The sequence below is a fragment of the Microcaecilia unicolor genome, chromosome 5 (genome assembly GCF_901765095.1).
Source record: "Microcaecilia unicolor chromosome 5, aMicUni1.1, whole genome shotgun sequence".
NCBI classification, from domain to species: domain Eukaryota; kingdom Metazoa; phylum Chordata; class Amphibia; order Gymnophiona; family Siphonopidae; genus Microcaecilia; species Microcaecilia unicolor.
The window spans coordinates 198,109,348-198,125,485 of NC_044035.1; the positions used below are offsets into that span (position 1 = coordinate 198,109,348).

Sequence of the window (16,138 nt, forward strand, 5' to 3'; positions counted from 1 at the left end):
AGTCCTCCACAAGTCCATAGGGTTAACCAGTATCTTTCAGGGGGATCTCTCCTCTTCTGCTGCCAGCTCACTTCTCTTCCTTTCACAACTCATGTGGGGTATGAAGTAGTTAATTAGCTACACAGGACCCAGCCCATAACCTCCTACACCTGTGGACATCCCAGGGCTCTCCCCGGTCCTAGCGACCTCCACCTATTCTCCTACTAGCGCCCTCTAGTGGCCTAGCCCGGATAGGACAGCCTTATCCTTATCACACTACACACTGTAGAAGGATTTTTCAACTTTGGTTCTGCAAGTCAAAGTATTTCTGGAAATTAGCTTAAGGAATCTCTGGTGCTGCTGGCCCCATCTCTGGAGTAACTATTTTCTTCTGCCAACTTACTGCTCTTCAGTAACTTTGAGCCACATGGTGCTCAAACAGATCTCATAAGATGGGATAAGGAGTGGGGATATAGCAATTTGAGTGGTAGGAGGTAAGATAAGCTGGTAGAGACTGACTGGGGATGGGGGAGACTTTGACAAGGGGATGACCAGGCTGATGGAGAGGGTGGAAGCATGGAAGGAAATGCCTGAGGCAAATGGAGATTTTCTTATAGGAGTATTTCTTAAGGGGAATAGTATGGGGTCTATATTCAAAAAGCTTACCTGGTTAGTAGGATCCTGCCAACTGGATAAGACCTGGTAAGCCGAACAGTGCCGCTGAATATTTCCTTTGCCTGCTGGAGTAGAAAATGGGTGGAGCAGGGAAGAAGCCAGTACTTATCCAGAGAGTGGCAATTTTCTGCATTACTATCCAGATAAATATTCACATAACTTAGGAAAGAAAAGGAAGGTTGTCCAAGCAGCTCCTTGTGACTCTGGGCAAGTCACTTAACCCTCCATTGCCCCTGTTACAAAGTAAGTACCTGAATATACTATGTAAACTGCTTTGAATGTAGTTGCAAAAACCACAGAAAGGCGGTATAAAGTCCCATTCCCTTTCCCTTGCCCCTGGTACAAATAAGTACCTGAATATACTATGTAAACCGCTTTGAATGTAGTTGCAAAAACCACAGAAAGGCGGTATATCAAGTCCCATTCCCTTTCCCATGGTACAAATAAGTACCTGAATATACTATGTAAACCGCTTTGAATGTAGTTGCAAAAACCACAGAAAGGCGGTATATCAAGTCCCATTTCCCTTTCCCTAAGTGTATATGGATTAGCTATCCACATAGTAGCTGAATATTGCCGCTATCCAGATATTCACAGTGTGTGACCACAAACACCAGATAGATATTCAGCAACAACTATTGAGATGTTGATGAACTGGATGTCTTTAACTGCAACAGCCAGTATACAAAACAACGCTGAATATTTTCCCCTGCGGTTTTTTTTTTGCCTTCAGAGACCATAAAAATGATCAGAATCTTATTCCTTTGAGGAAATGGACCCACCGTTGCTTCTGTTTGAGATTTTTTATTGCCACTATACCAAGATTCTGAATTCCAATAAAATTGCTATATTGTCCCTGAAGGAAACCAATGCTTAACTGCCTGACCATATCTACTAGTTTCATTTCTCATGTTCTGTTCAAGTTTTGATTTGCATATTAGGCCTGGGTTAAGTTCACATTCAGGAAGCAAAACAGGCAGGATTTATTTAAATAGGATATGGGACAATATTGGCAAATCTGGAAAGTGTGATCCAATGTTCCTGGTATGTTAGGATTTCAGCTCTTTTCCACATGACAGCACAGAGGTGCGAGATAAGGCCTTCTGACGAAGAGAAGTGTTCACATTCTGAGTAACCCAAACCCAAAGCCATTCTGGCATGTACCTTGCTACAAGAAACTAGAGAATAGAAAAAATAAGAGTTAATACATATTTCGCTAATGTTTTTGTCATATTTTTAACAATATAAAACTCTATTAACTACCCCATTGAGCTTATTTTCGAAAGAGATCACTGGACATCTTCCGACACAAACTGGGAGATGGCCGGCGATCTCCTAATCCCAGCCAAATCGGTATAATCGAAAGCGGATTTCAGCCGGCCCCAACTGCTTTTCGTCATGGAGCCGGCCAACCTTCAAGGGAGGGTACAGAAGGCGGGACGGGGGTGTGGTTATGAGATAGCCTGCTTCACCCCATAATGGAAAAAAGATGGCCAGCTCAGACGAGCATTTCACTGGCTGCACTTGGTCCATTTCTTTTTAGGTCCAAGTCACAAAAAAATGCCCCAATTGACCAGATGACCACCAGAGGGAAATGGGGATGACCTCCCCTTACTCCCCCCAGTGGTCACCAACCCCCTCCTACCCAAAAAAATTAAAACAAAAAAAAAGTTTTTTGCCAGCCTCTATGCCAGTCTGAAATGTCATACCCAGCTCCCTGACAGCAGTATGCAGGTCCCTGGAGCAGTATTTAGTGGGTGCAGTGCACTTCAGGCAGGTTGACCCAGGCCCTTTCCCCCCCCCCCCCCCCGTTCCACTTGTGGTGGTTAATGTTGAGCCCTCCAAATCCCCCCCCCCAAACCCACTGTACCCACATGTAGGTGCCCCCCTTCACCCCTTAAGGCTATGGTAGTGGTGTAGAGTTGTGGGGAGTGGGTTTTGGGGGGATTTGGGGGGGCTCAGCACCCAAGGTAAGGGAGCTATGCACCTGGGAGCTATTTTAATTTTTTTTTTTAATTTTTAGAAGTGCCCCCTAGGGTGCCCAGTTGGTGTCCTGATGTGAGGGAGGCCAGTGCACTACAAATGCTGGCTCCTCCCACGACCAAATGCCTTGCATTTCGCCGGGTTTGAGATGGCCAGGCCCGATTTCCATTATGACTGAAAAACAAAGCCGGCCATTTCCTCTGCACCTGCTGATTGATTTAGCCTGCCCCAACCGTATTTCGAAAATACGGTTGGCTCCGCCCCCTTGCGGAGCCGGCCCCATTCAATTATGCCCCTCCACTGGTCTACTGTCACATTTTAATTATGTAACGTAAACATGCTTGTGTAAATACTTTGACTTTACTATTAGATTGTGAAAGGCAGTATAGCTAGTCAAATAAGTACAGAAAATGAAAAAGATGGTATGTGAGATTATACTATCAAGCCTAACTGGAAGATATAAGAAAACAGAAAGGAACTACAATATTTAATAGGAAAGAGAAACAAACATACAGCGGATTAGCTACATATGAGAGAAAAAGAAGGGAGACGGGGAAGTAGAGGATGAGAGAATAGAGGGAAAACTGACATGAGCTTTTGAATGAAGGCAGGACATATGCATCAGGACAGTATCCACAATTAAAAAGCAATACAACTAATGATGCAAGAAGTAAAAATCACGAAAGAGTGGCTTTTGTTCTAAAAAAACAACAAAAAAACACTAAAGGAACTTTATTATTATACCCACTCTGAAAGTATTATAGCAATAAACCACATATCATCCTCAGGAACAGGAGCGGCTCAAGGCAATTTGCTGCCTGAAGTGAAGGATGACAATGTGCCCCCCTTCCCCATCGCCCCCAGCTCTTCATGAAAACTACAATCAGGGAGATCTGCATTAAACACAATATTTTTATTTTGACTTATAAAACCACTTGCCCCTGAAACATGTTCAAAAACAGAATAATCCATTTGTGCATTGACAATTTTAACTTCTAGAAAACAAATGCAGATGTGATTCCATGTGCCCCAATGAAAGTGAAGGAGTGGAACGCCGGATACTACTCGAATACTATGAGTACTACCCGAATACTACTGAACAACAGAACAACCTCATGTTTTGTGCCTACTGATGGACTTATACTTATACTACCTCTGCTTTTGGCTGTTTAGCCATACTTTATTACTGCACTGGACATTTGTGCCTTATCCAGTTTTACTGTTTACTAACGAAAGAAGTTTTGCTGTTTACTAATGTAAGGACAGAATGCAGTATTATTAGACTTATAGCTTGTAACAGTAGTTTGCAAGGCCTATACAAGACCAGCTTGCATGTAGCAACGCGACCTTGGAGGGTGCTGACACCCCCTGCATTCCTGAGCCGAACCTTATCTCCTGTGCTAGAAAGGAGCATTGTGTGTGTGTGAAGAATAAGCTGCTAAGTTTCGTTTTTCTTGCCAGTATCATTTCGCTGTTATGACGTGTGTACGTACTGGGACTACAATTTTGTACTGTAAGAACTACAATTGTTTACTGCGCATGCCAAATGTGATGTGTAAGGGGCCTAGTGCGCAGGCCCAGTAGGGAAGTATAATTGTAAGTGTCAGGTGATTCGCGACACACAGTGTCCCGAGACTACTCGGTACTGTTCACTTGCTAGCAATAAAGTTGCCTTGTTTGGAACCAAAATTTGCCTTTCGTCTCCTGATTTCCCACCTGTTTCATTGGCGACCCAGATGGGACAGAAGTAGGAAGGGGAATCGGATTATATTCTTCCCCTCCCCCACTGCAGTCGGATCGGGTCATCGATTCCCACCCGAGGAGGTGGTGAGTGGCCACCGCTGATTTCAGCGTCCATCTCCCGGAGGAGGGCCGATCAACTCTGCCTGACTGTAGAGGGGGCTGTGTGGTTCCGACAAGGCACCTTTTCTATTTCAGGGAGAAGCGCACGACGGCGCGGCCTGCGACCCCGGCGGACAGGCGAGTATACTCTACGTAGTGACCGGCCCAGTAAGGACCGAAGAAGAGGCGTGATCACCCTCTTTTAGCCAGTGACTAATACGGACTATTGGTATACGACTAGGTCCCGAAACTCACTAGGCTTCGACGACGAAACCGAGCGGCGAATGGGAGGGTTTCTTGTGGCGTATGAAAGTGTGTGACTGGGCTTGCAGTTCCAGGCCGGGCGACCGCGTCCTGGTCAGGCCGAGTGTTGACCCTTTTGTGTCTGGTGGAACGAGACCCCTTACTCCTCCACCGCCCCTTTCCCTCTTTGTCCGTCACCTGTCCTTTGGCACTCAGGTTAGGATGGGCGGGGGTGGGTCTTCACCGTTAGATTTAATGACGGAACACTTTAGCGAAGTGTTCGACCTAGATAAATGTAGCAGGGCCGGGATGATACAGAGATGTCAATTTATGTGGCCAGGGCTAGGAATTGCCGAGTGGCCCCCGGAAGGGTCATTCGAGTATGAGAAAGTGGCGGCGGTCATGAATATTGTTATAGTTGAGGGAAACCCAGGCTGTCCAGAGGACATTCCATACATAGAAGCGTGGTTGGATGTAGTCCGGGACCCGCCGGCTTGGGCCCAACGGAAGGTAGAAAAGGCCGCCCTCATGTTGGTAAAGCAGAGGAAGGGCCGGAAAACTAAGCTCAGAACCCTGCCGACCCATGCCTTCGCTCTCCAAAGCTCGGCAACCGCTGCCGTTCAGAAGGCCGCAGGGACCGCCCCCATACGGCCCACCGCCCCTAGCGCTGAAGCCACTGAGACCACGCCCCCTGCTACCATTGGTAAGGTAGGAGCCACGCCCAGTACGACCAACACACTTCCTAGAATGAAACCCCCAAAGAAAACCCTAGGGAAAGTTCAGGGTTTGCCCGAAAAGAAGCTCCCGAAGGCCCCGATACTTGCTACGGCGGAAGCATACGAAGACGACATCGCGCCACCGCCGTATGCCCCGATATACCCCGACATCGCGAGCCTGGAGGAGGGCCCGGATAACGCTGAGGCTTCCGGGTCAGAGTCGGATGCCGGAGAGACGTCCCGTCCGGACTCACCTGAATCACCTGAGTCACCTGGCCCCGCAACCATACGGAAGAGTAAACGAGTTGTGAAGAACATTACTCGGTTCCCCCAATCGAGTCCACGCAGTGCCCTTCCTTCGAGCAGGAAAGAGGGAGCCACTAACTTATTCCCAGTTCGACAATCTACCACCTATACCCCTAACCCGGCGGAAGGGGGGGGCCAGCCCATTGAATCGACAGTTTATAGCCACGTTCCCTTCTCAAGTGCCGATTTGTATAACTGGAAACTGCATGGGCCGTCCTACGACCAGAAACCCGAGCAGTTGGTGGAGCTGGTGGAAGGCATTATATACAGTTATAATCCGACTTGGGGAGACCTTAGGCAGTTGAGCGCCCACATCCTGACCACCGAAGAACGCCGCCTTTTGCAACAGAATATGGAGCAAGCTGTCCGGGATGCGAACCCTACCCATGCCAACTTGCAGAACCTAATAGAGACGGAGGCGCCCATGGCTGCCCCTGTGTGGGACTATCGAACCGCTGAAGGCCAAACCTCTATCCGCCGATACCAGCAGGCGTACCTGGCCGCCTTAAAGAAGGGGAAGCAGAAGGTCACCAATATGGGAAAAATTCACAGTGTAGTCCAACAAAAGGACGAGAGTCCAGGGGACTTTCTTGAACGACTTATGGAAGCATTCAGAAGGCACAGCCCAATAAACCCCGAAGACCCCAGGAACCTCCCAACCGTGGTTATGAGTTTTGTTAGCCAGTCAGCACCGGATATACGAAGGAAGCTACAGAGGACGGAGGGGTTCGAAGGGATGAGCCTCAGCCAACTGAAAGCTATAGCTGATCGCGTGTTCGGATATCGCGATCAGGAAGAGAAGACGGAAGCCCGAAAGGAATCAACCAGGCGGATGCGGGAGAAAGCAGATGTGTTGGCCACGGTGCTGGAGGAACGAATGAGGTCTAGACCAAAGGGGAGAGGCAGGAGAACAAGAGGGACGCGGTCCCCCATAGGACGTAACCAGTGTGCGAATTGTAGAAAAGAAGGGCACTGGTGGGCTGACTGCCCAGAGGAGATACGGGACCACCCGAGAGAAGAAGAACCATGGGACCGGCCCAGAGAGGAGGAGACGGACAACCGTGCAGGGGCCCCCAGACAAGGCCGGAGCCGGGGTCGAAGAGATAGGGGACGGGATGACCGGAGGGAATGGCAGATGGCTATGGAGGCTACCCGAGACAGTACCGCATGAAGAGACCGGGAGGGCAGAGTCCCCACTGACCCTCTGGTGGAAATTCGAGTGGGGACAGAGTCTATGAAGGCCTTACTAGACACAGGGGCCCAACGTTCTGTTATCACCACTGCTATAGCCCCAGCCACGAAAGAGACTATACCAATTGTGGGAGCCTCCGGGAAATCCCTTGCAGCCCCCCTCCTCAAGGAGCGCCAAGTCCAGATCGGAGGGACGATGGTGTCTCATCAGTTCATACACATTCCTGGATGCCCCGTCCCCTTGATTGGTCGAGACCTACTTTGTAAGCTCCAGGCCACCTTGAAGTTCAAGACCACGGGTGAAGTGGAAGCTCGTTTTGAAGATCGGCCAGTAACACTTATCTGTCCAGTGAGAGAAGAGTGGAGACTACATGCTTCCCCGACTGTAGGGCCTGGCGACTGCCGTTACGACCAGAAATCCCCTTTTGCCCAGCAGAGGCGAGCCATAATGGACGAAGTGCCCGATGTATGGGCAGAAGTAAACCCCGGAGGACTGGCCGTTAACGCTATCCCCATCTGGATTGAGCTCAAACCAAATGCTCAAGTTGTCAACCAAGGACAATACCATATCCCCTATGCAGCCCGGCATAGTATGCACACACATCTACAGAAACTCCTTCAACAGGGAGTCCTTAAACCAATCAGATCCGCATGGAACACCCCATTGTTGCCCGTTAAGAAGCCAGGAACTTCCGAGTACAGACCCGTCCAGGACCTGAGGAAAGTCAACAACCAGGTAGCCGACATAGTCGCCCTCGTACCAAACCCATACTCCATCCTAGCCCAAGTGCCATCCCAGACCAAGTGGTACAGTGTCATTGATTTGAAGGACGCCTTCTTCTCCATCCCCCTTGCTGCCGACAGCCAGAAGTTGTTTGCCTTCACGTGGGAAGACTTACAGACTGGTAACAAGCAGCAGTTTACCTGGACACGACTCCCCCAGGGATTCAAGAACTCCCCCACCCTCTTCGGCGACCAACTCGCTCAGGACCTGAAGACGTATCAGGACGAGTATGGGCCGGTCGTCCAATACGTGGATGACCTGTTGGTGGCCCGTGAAACGTACACGGACTGTGCAGAAGCTACCCTTTACCTCTTGAAAACCCTGGAAGCCCAGGGGTACCGGGCCAGTCGCAAGAAGGCCCAGATATGCGAGATCGAAGTCGAATACCTGGGTTTCCGCCTCCGAGAAGGAACCCGGAGGCTCGGTACCCCCCGAACCCAAGCTATCCGCAACCAACCCACTCCTGCAAATAAGAAGGAATTGCGAGCACTCCTCGGAGCCGCTGGATATTGCCGGATATGGATCATCAACTTCGCTGTTCTGACCCATGATCTGTACGCCAAGCTAAAAGGACCTGAACTCGAGGGCCAAAACCTCCAGTGGGAGAAACCCGAACTGAAAGCCCTTCAGGACCTCAAGGAGGCCCTTGTGGCCCCACCAGCGCTCGGACTGCCAGATGTGACTAAGCCGTTCCACTTGTTCATCGACGAAAAGAAGGGACTGGCACTTGGAGTCCTTACCCAACTGATCGGCACCTGGCAACGCCCTGTAGCATACCTCTCCAAGAGCATGGACAACGTGGCACGAGGATGGCCGGGCTGCCTCCGAAGCATTGCGGCGGCCTGTCTGCTGATACACGAGGCCAATAAGCTCACCTTCGGCCAGACCCTCTTTGTGACCACACCCCACGCCATCCGCGGCCTACTCGAGAGCCACGGACCTAGATGGATGACCAACTCCCGATTGGTTAAATACCAAGCCCTCCTGTGCGAAAATCCGGAGGTGCGGATCCTGGACACAACTAACCTTAATCCCGCCACCCTCCTTCCGGCCCCTGAACCACCACTCCACGACTGTGAAGAGGTAATGGCCACTGTGCATTCGAGCAGACCTGACCTGAAGGACCAACCCTGGCAAGGGGGCATCACCCTTTTTACCGATGGAAGCAGCCAGGTGATAGAGGGAATTCGAAGAGCTGGCTATGCTGTCGTGTCTGAAGACCACGTGATCGAGGCTATGGCCCTGCCGCCCGGAACATCAGCCCAGAAAGCAGAGCTAATTGCCCTCACAAAAGCCCTCTTGTGGGCTGAAGGGAAAGTTGTTAACATCTACACCGACTCCAAATACGCCTTCCTCACCCTTCAGGTGCACGGAGCCTTGTACAAGGAAAGGGGATTTCTGACTGCTGAGGGGAAAGGACTTGCAAATGCCACTGAGATCTGCCAATTACTCGAGTCAGTATGGAAACCGAAGAAGGTGGCTGTGATGCACTGCAGGGCCCACACAGGCCGGACGGATCCCATTGCCCGCGGTAACCAACGGGCGGATGATGCTGCAAAAAGGGCAAGTCAGCTCCCTCACTCTACTCATTCTTCTGACCCTGTACTCGTTGTTCACCTCCCTGCAGAGATCCCCACCTACACCCCCCAGGAAACGGAATGGGCCCGACAAGAGGGCCTAGAATCACGCAACGGTTGGTGGATACTACAGGATGGGCGCATATGGATACCCGAAGCCTTGGCCTGGACGGTGGCCAAGGAGGCTCATGACCGCACCCACCTGGGCAGGGACGCTCTGGGGCGCCTACTCGAGAAGACCTACTACATCAACAAACTGTCCCTGTGGACCAAAAATGCTTCCAGCCGATGCGCAACTTGTGCCCGGAACAACCCTCGAACGGGGCCCGCTCCTATGCCAGGACATGTCCTCCGAGGCACAAGCCCCTTCCAAGTCTGCCAGATTGACTTCACACACATGCCCCCGGCCCGGGGCTATAAAGCTATCCTCGTCGTCGTATGTACCTACACCGGATGGATTGAAGCCCAGCCTACCAGAACGGAGATGGCTAAAGAAGTCACCTCCCTACTACTTCATCAAATCTTACCCAGATACGGTCTCCCCAAGCAAATAAATTCTGACAACGGGCCCGCCTTCGCCAGCGAAGTAACACAACAGCTCAGCACCAGACTGGGCCTCGATTGGAAGTTGCATTGTGCCTGGAGACCCCAAAGCAGTGGAGTAGTGGAGAGGGCTAACCGATCCCTGAAGAACCAGCTAGCCAAGCTGTGCCAAGAAACAAAAGCTAAATGGCCCGATCTGCTTCCACTGGCCTTGCTGCATCTTAGGTGTACCCCCAAGGCTACCGGCCTTACTCCTTACGAGATGATGTATGCTAGGCCACCACCACTACCTTCTTTTCCCGACTCTTTGCAGATACAGGGTGAGAGTTCCCTAGTGAAACAGATGGAAGCATTACATGAGGTAGTGCAAGACATCCAGCAATACACTGAAAGAGTAGCTCCCTTGGTTCTCACCAGTCCCACCCATCGGTTCAGGGTAGGAGATGAGGTATGGGTAAAAGAGTGGGATGACTCCGACTGTCTGAAACCCAAATGGAAAGGACCCTCCCTTGTTCTCCTAACGACCCCAACCGCTGTTAAAATTGCAGGAAACCCAGTGTGGATACATTGGACCCGACTGAAACCTGCTGCTCCCACTAGCAGCACCCCGAAGCGTTGGACTGCGCATCAACATCCTGACGCTCCATTACGGCTGACTCTCAGAAAGACGTGAACCACCAGATTCATGCCTGCCCAGCAACAGGAACTCAGCTTCTGGACCCACTGCGTTTTTGGCTCCCTGTTTATTGCAGCCTTCATCGTGGGCCTCATTATCTTCTTGCTGCAAAAGCTCGGATACCTCCCACCAAATCTATAATGCTGAGCATCTTCCTTCTCCTGTGCGCAGTCCCGAGCTATCCTACCACCCTGAGCAAGAATTGCACTGAATGTTTGCGCCTGGTGCGCCATCGTATAGAGGGAGGATATCACCTGGTTACCACCCTCATCCACCAGACGCAACCCCCAGAAGGCGATTGCAAGCTTCTACCGACGTGTGCCCTCATTACCCCGAATGGCCTCCAACAGTTCCACAGATGTCTCCAAGGCAATCTCACTATCTGCCATAGCCCTACCAAGCCAAGATACTACAATGTCACCCTCAGCGTAGGACTCCCTGCGTATGTGGCCGGGCCTCCGGGAGTCGAGGGAGATGGCATTCTGTATTACATAAACTCCACCCGCATCCTCGTCGGTGGCATCCAAACTGTAGCAACCCTAACCTTCGACGTCTGTGTCGCCATGGACAAACACCCGTGGTCCCGCAAATGTGGTAGCCAGAGTTGGCGTAAGGCATATGTGAACGACCACAAGTATGTCTGCCCCTTCAGTCCAGATATGAGATGCTGCTCCCCGTGGGTTTGGCTCCCATGTGCCGGTGACACTCGAGCCTCGGGCTGGGACCGAGTATGTGCTTATACGGGAGGAGGATATGCCGGATGCACTGGCCTGGGCGAGTTTCGTCGAGGTTCTGGTAACTATGTGTCCCTAGACTGGCCCATTCGAGGACACGACATGCCTTGGAGAGGGACGTGGGGCCTTGGCATTGACGGTGGAGGAATGGATCCCTTGACATATATTACCATATATCAGAGCCTCGAAACAAAGCCTCCTACGCACCACCAGACTACTGTCGTCGGCTACCAAGAAGTATTCGATGAAATTGCTCGTGCTGAACAGACCGAGACTAAGTTCCCCATCTCCCCAGAAGCCCGGAATATGTTCCTTAACTTGGCCGAGAACATTGCCCTCTCCCTGGGAATTGCCAACTGTTTTGTCTGTGGAGGCACTGACATGGGTGAACAATGGCCCTGGGAAGCGAGAGAGATTCGACAGCAAACATGGGATGCACTCAACACCACTAACATTACCTTTCCCCAACGGCCGAAGCCGTACGAATGGGCCTTGAGAACAAATATCATAGGCACCCTCTGCGCTAGTCGAGCGCCATCGAAGCGGTACTCTGTACCAGTGGGAGATTCTGCTTGCACGGGGGTTCTTCAGTATAATGGAAGCCGGACGACCTGGTGGCAAACGGATAACCTGCCCGCCCCGGAACCTATCTGGACAGAACCCACCTTGAACACAACATGGACATACGGAGGAAACGCCTCCCTCAAGTTGGTAGCCCCGGGGGGCTACTACTATATCTGCGGGCGCAGGGCATACGAACAGCTCCCGGCCCGCTGGTACGGTACCTGTCTCTTGGGCACTGTTCGACCTAGCTTTTTCCTTCTGCCCCTGCGAGCTGGCGAAACTTTGGGTATCCCCCTATACGTGGAAAAGGGGCCAGATAACCCTGCCAGACGTAAACGGTCCTTTCTAAACACCAAGCCCAAAGTCCAAATTGGAGACTGGAAAGACAACGAGTGGCCGCCAGAACGCATCATTCATTACTATGGACCGGCCACATGGGCTGAAGATGGTACATACGGGTACCGCACCCCTATCTATATGCTGAATCGCATTATTCGCCTACAGGCCGTGCTCGAAATCCTTACTAACGATTCGGCCTTTGCCCTCAATATCCTAGCCTGACAAAACACTAAGCTCATTACCGCAGTTTACCAAAATCGCTTGGCTCTTGACTACCTCCTAGCCCAGGAGGGCGGGGTGTGTGGCAAGTTTAACCTCAGTAATTGCTGCTTACAGATTGATGACCAGAGCCATGTCATCAAAGAGATAACTGACCGGATGGTCAAATTAGCCCACGTCCCCGTCCAGACCTGGAACAGCGCGTGGGACTGGACTTCCTCCCTAACCAGCTGGTTGCCAATCTCCGGGAGCCTGCAAGGCCTCCTCGTCATGGGTGGCCTGTTCTTGTTGTCCTGTTTACTAATTCCTTTATCTCTTCCCTTTGTTTTCAGGTGTCTCCGCTCCACCATGGAGGGCATCGCCGACCGCCGGGCTGCTGCCCAACTTATGGCTCTCCAGATGTACTCCCCCATTCCTCAGTCTGATGAAGCTTACGATGAAGCACCTTGTGGCTGATGTGCACTTTGAACCCCCTGAGTCACTTAATGGGCCATTACCCTTGTGCCAGCAAAAGACCGGCTACAAAGGGGGGGGGATTCCTCTAGGGACCCTCCGTCTCAACCCCGGCGAAGCAACCGACGGCTGCGCAAGGGCTTAGGGCTCGCTTGATGCCTCCTTCGCTAACTATTCTTGTCCTTTCTTTCCCTTTCAGGGTCCATGGAGGTGATACTCTCCACCAGAATGGATGTTCAAGTATCAAAAGGGGGGAATGAAGGAGTGGAACGCCGGATACTACTCGAATACTATGAGTACTACCCGAATACTACTGAACAACAGAACAACCTCATGTTTTGTGCCTACTGATGGACTTATACTTATGCACTCTACCTCTGCTTTTGGCTGTTTAGCCATACTTTATTACTGCACTGGACATTTGTGCCTTATCCAGTTTTACTGTTTACTAACGAAAGAAGTTTTGCTGTTTACTAATGTAAGGACAGAATGCAGTATTATTAGACTTATAGCTTGTAACAGTAGTTTGCAAGGCCTATACAAGACCAGCTTGCATGTAGCAACGCGACCTTGGAGGGTGCTGACACCCCCTGCATTCCTGAGCCGAACCTTATCTCCTGTGCTAGAAAGGAGCATTGTGTGTGTGTGAAGAATAAGCTGCTAAGTTTCGTTTTTCTTGCCAGTATCATTTCGCTGTTATGACGTGTGTACGTACTGGGACTACAATTTTGTACTGTAAGAACTACAATTGTTTACTGCGCATGCCAAATGTGATGTGTAAGGGGCCTAGTGCGCAGGCCCAGTAGGGAAGTATAATTGTAAGTGTCAGGTGATTCGCGACACACAGTGTCCCGAGACTACTCGGTACTGTTCACTTGCTAGCAATAAAGTTGCCTTGTTTGGAACCAAAATTTGCCTTTCGTCTCCTGATTTCCCACCTGTTTCAAAAGGAGAGTTTAATTTTACTTCAATTTAATTTCAGTATATTCCATCTTTAACACCAGGCTTCCCAAGGCAGATTACAACAACAGTTAAGATGAACCCATCAAGAAACAGAATATCCCATTCCTCACTGAAATTTGGCCATCTGTATTGTATAGAACAGTGTAGAAAAATGAGCATAAAATACAGTGTTTATAACTGCTATTTCTCCAGCTACAATATTTTTTGAAGCTGTTTTAGTGATATTCAAGTGTTATTTCATGATATTTATATTTACATATGGGAAACTTTCAAATAAATTTAAAAGCTGTCAAATAAGTAAAAAACAAAATATTTTGTCCTACACCTTTTAAAGGCACTGTCTGTCCAACTGGAACAGCTTTAGACTTTTTCCAGGTGGACCACGCATAGGCAGCCCCTTATTTCTAAGAATCTTTTTACTATTTTTTTTTCAACAGCGTTTGCTATTGTTTTGGGTGAACCAGTGTGGTGGCAGGCTTCGCATGTGGCTTTAGCCCATATAATGGGCTAGATAGGCTTAATCTATTTCCTGTTTTATCTAACCTCCTTGCCCCAAGCCCAACATCTCTCATACTCTCTCCCCCACCCTCTCCCCTTTTCCTCCCTCAATCCTCTTCCTCCAAGTCTATCTTCAATTTGTTTTAAAACTTCCTGGGTGGCAGCAGCGATTCACAGGCGCTGCCCTGCCACCAACCTGACATCTTCTCTACTGTGTGGCCCACCCCAGCAGAAACAGGAAGTTACCTCAGAGAGAGAAGGCGGGCCACTGCAGTAGAGAGAGAATGTCGGGCTGGTGGTAGGACAGCGCCTGTGAATTGCTGCCGCCGCTCAGCAAGTTTTGAAACAAATTAAAGGTAGAATCGGGGGAAAAGGGTTGAGGGAGGGAGGAAGAAGCAGTGGCAGCAGCGCAATAAATAGGAGAGAAGGGAAGGGAAGATAAGATGTTGGAGGACGAGTGCTTCAGAGTGCTGGCTGGTGGTAAGATGCCACTCCCTTGTAGTGCTGCTTGAGACCGGCGCCTCACTTAGCTTCATTATAGGGCCGCCCCTGCTCATGAAACATATACAAGTCTGTGCAAAGGTTCAGACAGCCCTGATCAAACTGGATGTTTCACAGGATTCTTAAGTGAACAGAAGTTGGCACAGCCTTTAGCTACATGATACAAATTTAAACACAATAGGCCTGATATTTAAGACAAATTAACTGGGCATCAGAGGCTCCTGCTTGGTTAAATCTTGCAGATCACCTGATCCCCAGATTTTCAGTGGCACAAAACCAGACGGTATTACTGAAAATCTGGGGAAACTGCCACGCATCATCTTGTTAGTGCCAGAGTGGTCCAGGTGTGGAGTAGAAGTGGAGAACAGATTTCCCTGGTAAGTATCGATTTTTATTCCATTAACCGGTAAGTGTCTAAGTAAAGTTAGGACAGCAAGAAGGATATAACTTTATCCTGGCAGTATCCGGGTACTGGTCTGAATACTGGCCAGCATCCAGATAATTTTCGGCAGCTAAACAAGAACTGAAGATTCAGTGGTGATAAATGGAATAGACACAAAGAAACCAGCAGCCCCAAAGATAAAATCCACACAATGACCTTATTAAAACAAAACCAGACATGGTCCGCGTTTCACCCGCACAGAGGCTGCTTCAGGAGTACAGAAAACTTGAGACAGTTTAAAACACTAGACATTCAAAAAGTGTGGCAGAGATTTTTCTATGCTACCTATGAGGATCCTAAGAGGATAGCGTGTGCTGTGCTGCTGTTGCAGGATCCTCATAGGTTGTGTCTTAGTAGTTTTTAGCAAAACGTCCAAAGTTGAACTTAGACGTCAAATCGAAAATGATCCTCCAAGTCAACCTTAATAGTAAATTATGGACTTTTATTTTAGGAACTTGTCTGAATCTTTTTTAAGCCTTGGCATGCTAACTGCTTTTACCACATTCTTTGGCAGTGAACTCCAGAGCTTAATTACATATTAAGTGAAAAAAATATTTTCTCTAATTTGTTCTAAATATACTACTTAGTAACATCATTGTGTTCCCCCTGGCCATTGTACTTTCAGAAAGAGTAAATAAGCAATTCACATCTACTCATTCTACTTCACTCAAGATTTTATAGATTTCTATCATACCTACTACTACTACGTATCATTTCTATACAGCTACCGGACGTACGCAGACAGTTCCTGCTCAACAGAGCTCACAATCTAATTATGACAGACAGACAGGACAAGTAAGGGATAAGGGTTAGGACAGACAGAAGATATCAGAGATATGGGACAGTTGAAGGTTTAGGTTTAGGAGTTAAAAGCAACATCGAAGAGGTGGTTTTTTAGCCTAGATTTGAA

The 16,138-nt window shown here is 49.5% G+C and overlaps 1 protein-coding gene across 2 annotated transcripts in view; it reads right to left on the minus strand.

Annotated features, from left to right (window-relative positions):
* Window positions 1–1,183: 1,183 nt before the first annotated feature.
* HSDL1 (hydroxysteroid dehydrogenase like 1) overlaps window positions 1,184–16,138 on the minus strand; it is a 295,843-nt gene continuing 280,888 nt past the window's right edge. For both annotated transcript variants that reach the window (XM_030203699.1, XM_030203698.1), the window contains one exon: window positions 1,184–1,832. In XM_030203699.1, the coding sequence (XP_030059559.1) occupies window positions 1,704–1,832 (129 nt within the window). In that variant the 3' untranslated portion in view covers window positions 1,184–1,703. The remainder of the gene's footprint in view (window positions 1,833–16,138) is intronic.